Source organism: Austrofundulus limnaeus, unplaced genomic scaffold (assembly GCF_001266775.1).
Source record: "Austrofundulus limnaeus strain Quisiro unplaced genomic scaffold, Austrofundulus_limnaeus-1.0 Scaffold11, whole genome shotgun sequence".
NCBI lineage: Eukaryota > Metazoa > Chordata > Actinopteri > Cyprinodontiformes > Rivulidae > Austrofundulus > Austrofundulus limnaeus.
This window is the reverse complement of record NW_013952413.1, coordinates 3,143,939-3,147,220: the sequence shown is the minus strand read 5'-3', so window position 1 is coordinate 3,147,220 and position 3,282 is coordinate 3,143,939. Positions and strand designations below refer to the sequence as shown.

The 3,282-nt window shown below is 38.8% G+C and overlaps 2 protein-coding genes across 3 annotated transcripts in view; both read left to right on the top strand.

The window, feature by feature from the left end:
* The window catches only part of LOC106513288 (bile acid-CoA:amino acid N-acyltransferase-like), a gene marked incomplete at its 5' end in the record, with an annotated part of 37,100 nt that extends 34,445 nt beyond the window's left edge, over positions 1-2,655 (top strand). Inside the window, 2 exon segments of one of the 2 annotated variants that reach the window (XM_014002034.1) lie at positions 555-730; positions 810-1,143. In XM_014002034.1, coding sequence (XP_013857488.1) covers positions 555-730; positions 810-992 — 359 coding nt within the window. 2 annotated transcript variants of the gene reach the window in all.
* Positions 2,614-3,282, top strand: part of inpp1 (inositol polyphosphate-1-phosphatase) — a 12,735-nt gene continuing 12,066 nt past the window's right edge. The window contains exons 1-2 of the mRNA XM_014002032.1: positions 2,614-2,743; positions 3,040-3,133. Of these exons, the coding sequence (XP_013857486.1) occupies positions 2,696-2,743; positions 3,040-3,133 (142 nt within the window). The 5' untranslated portion in view covers positions 2,614-2,695. The remainder of the gene's footprint in view (positions 2,744-3,039; positions 3,134-3,282) is intronic.

Below are 3,282 nucleotides of genomic sequence, written 5' to 3'. Positions count from 1 at the left end.
GTTTATTTACTGTCTTAGTTGTGTGTGGTGTTTAATTTACATTTTGGAGACTGAGAGTCCACTTTGTTAAACATTCTTTTAAAAATGAAAGTTTATTGATTTATTACACTTACATATTATGCTTTTATAATTATTAGTTGTAAAACGGTCACCAGGCAATATTATCGTTTATCGCAATAAATTTTGAGACAATTAATCGCCCAGCAAAATTTGTTATCGTGACAGGCCTGGTTGTATGTATGTTGTATGTTGCATGTTGTCTTTGAAATTGGTTTTCAGGAATTATAATATTTTCTTTTCATTGTTTTGCTGATGACATCTGAATTTATCTCTCCTTCAAAGTGGGTATCTCTGCTCCACAGCAGCCTCTGTCTAACTCTTTATAAGATGTAAAAACAGAATTTTATTACTTGAAATGAAAACAGACTAAAATTATTTGTCCATGCATCTGTCTACTTTATGTGTTCATCACCTCTGCAGCTCGTTTATAAAACTTTATGGATTAAAGGAGCCACAGAACGATGTTGGCTAACTGTTGCACTGGTTTCCTGCAGGCCCAGGCCCCTTTCCCGCCATGTTGGATCTGTGGGGAATGGGTGGAGGACTGCAAGAGTACCGATCCTCTCTGCTTGCATCAAGAGGCTTCGCTAGTCTTTCTCTTGCCTACATAGCACACCAAGATTTACCTGGTCCACCTAATCGTATCAATGTTGGCGATTCATACTTCAAGGTTGGATGAGGTCCATGCTTCAGTTATCTGGTGGTTTAATTAAAGATGTTTTTAAAACGTTGTATGTTCTGTCTTAAAGGAAGCGTTCCAGCTGCTTCAGGATCACCATCAGGTGGTTTCAGACAGAATCGGGATCATCAGCCTCTGCAATGGAGTATACCTGGCCTTTCGAATTGCTGTTGAACTTGGCCTTAAAGTCGGTCACAGACCTTCCTGTCTGGTTTTGCAGCTGCTTTGCAAAATGAATGATAGATCTAGATAAATATTTAATGAGCCATGAATGGAATTTCTAAAACCTCGTTCTCTTCATTTTGTTCTCCTCTGCAGCCTTCCTGTTTGGTTTGTATTAATGGTAATGTTGGAGGCGGGGTGGCACACTCGAGTTCTGAGAATTTTGTCCATGATCAATTTAAACGGTAAATGAGAAGAGACTTGTTTCATCTGTAGTCAGTCACTGAGGCGAAAGTTCAAAGTCACTTTCTTCAAAATAATGGTGGTTCTGCTCAATTGCTACTGAGAAGCATCATTTCTTTTTCACGCAAAGCAAAATCAAAACATGTTTCCACATTTTTGCAGTCAGATCAGTGTGTCTTTTATTTTATGAATACTTTTCCTGCATACTTTTTCTGATGGGCATAGATCACTTCTGAAATACTGAACTTAAAACATCAAAGTGCAGTCAACAAACCAGTTTATGATCTCTTTTTTTCTTTTCCTTCCTCTCAGTTCAGTTGTTCAGTTTTTGAGTTGGTGTCACTGTCAAGCTGCATTTTAACAGAAATTTCATTTGTTTCTGAGATCATTCCCAAAATTTTAATGTACTTTAATCTCCATTTTAATATCAGCTGTTAGTTGTTTAGTCTTGATCTCCTCATACATAAATTTCTTCTCCTAATGGTTTAATTAAAATTTACAGTTTCTGATGAAAATCAACAGGTTAGATTGACATTTTGCACCCTCAGTCATAAACATCTCCATCAACCTCTCTATATAGTTCCTTTTAGTATTATTAACTTTCTGAAAATTAAAAGTCTAAAAGTCAACAAGTTGTGATAAAAAATTATTATGTTTATCTGATGTTTTGTATTTTTAGCTTCCTGAAATATTGCACGCATGATGATAAAGACTATATCCTGTTCAAAGACGTCACCTTACCTGCTAATTTCCCCCCTAAGAGGATCGTCAAGGTAATAAAACCAAACCTCTTACAGCTGGTGTTAAATGTTGAGTGATCTAACCTCCGACAGACTCAGCACATGAACAGACCCTCGTTGCTCTGTGTTCACTGGCAGCCATTTAAAGTTCATCTCAGTAACATTTGTTGTGTCTCGTGTTCTGCTTTGACTCGTTGTGTTTCTGCAGTTGGAGAAGACCGACTGCCCTCTGTTGATCATCGTGGGTGAAGACGATCTGTGTACCAGCAGCATTGAGAACGCAGACCTGGTAAAAATACTTTCTCATTTCAGTTTGGTTTATTTTACACAGATAGAAAACACTGTTTATGATGTTGTACAATAAGGTTTTTGTGATCGAACTTATCATTTTAAGAAAAACAGCAGAATATCGAATTATTTTAGGAATCAGTGAAACAAACTTTTTTCCCCTTTCTTTTATTTATTAAAACTTTTTTCGTAATTGATTATTTTTTTATGCATTCTTTCTAAGACAGGATGTATTTTTTGCCTGAGCTCTAAATAAAAAACCCTTTTAGCATAAAAAAGTCAAACTGCAGAGCTGGACACCTCATTTCAGGGTCACAGTATCAAAGGTCCTTGTCTGACATCTCATTCTTTTGATTACTCCGTTGATGTACTGACAGATGTGTTATGTACCTTTGGCATTACTCAAGTATTTTTTACTGATTTCTTGATAATCAGATTGAGGAAACCCTGAGGTCTGTCGGTAAATCCCACTTGGTGACCCGCTTTTCGTACCCCGGCGCCGGCCACCTGATCGAGCCGCCTTATGCACCAAACGTTCGAGAATCCATGTGGACCTACAAACCCAACAAACGTAAGCATTAATCATTATTTTCTATATAATTTATCTATCTATTTCCCATTCTATACTTATCCATACAGTTTTGGGGCACAGCAGCTCGGTGGTCAGTGCCATGGTCTTATAACCTCGAAGCTACAGGTTCAATCCCAGGTTGTGTCACAAAACCCAGGGAAAAATCAACTTTCATGCAAGTTAATCTGCTGTAGTGATCCCAGCAAGAAGCAGCAGTCAAAAGGAAAACAACTTGTCTACATAATGTTTGAACAGTTCTACAGAATAATAATATTTAGATTTTTTTTCATCTGCAGTGTTCATCTCGTGGGGGGGGCACCAAGCGCCTCACGCTGCTGCTCAGGAAGATGCCTGGAAAAAGATCCTGGATTTTATGGACGACAACCTCAGGTGCTGAATTGTTATAGTGGGACGTCAAAATGATGAAACAATAAATTTATCTGAGGGGGGGGGGGGGGGGGGGGGGGGGGGGGTCCCGGTTTCTGGTGGCCTTCGGGGCTCCGTCAGTCCATGGTCTGGGGTTCCGTGGGCTTGGCGGT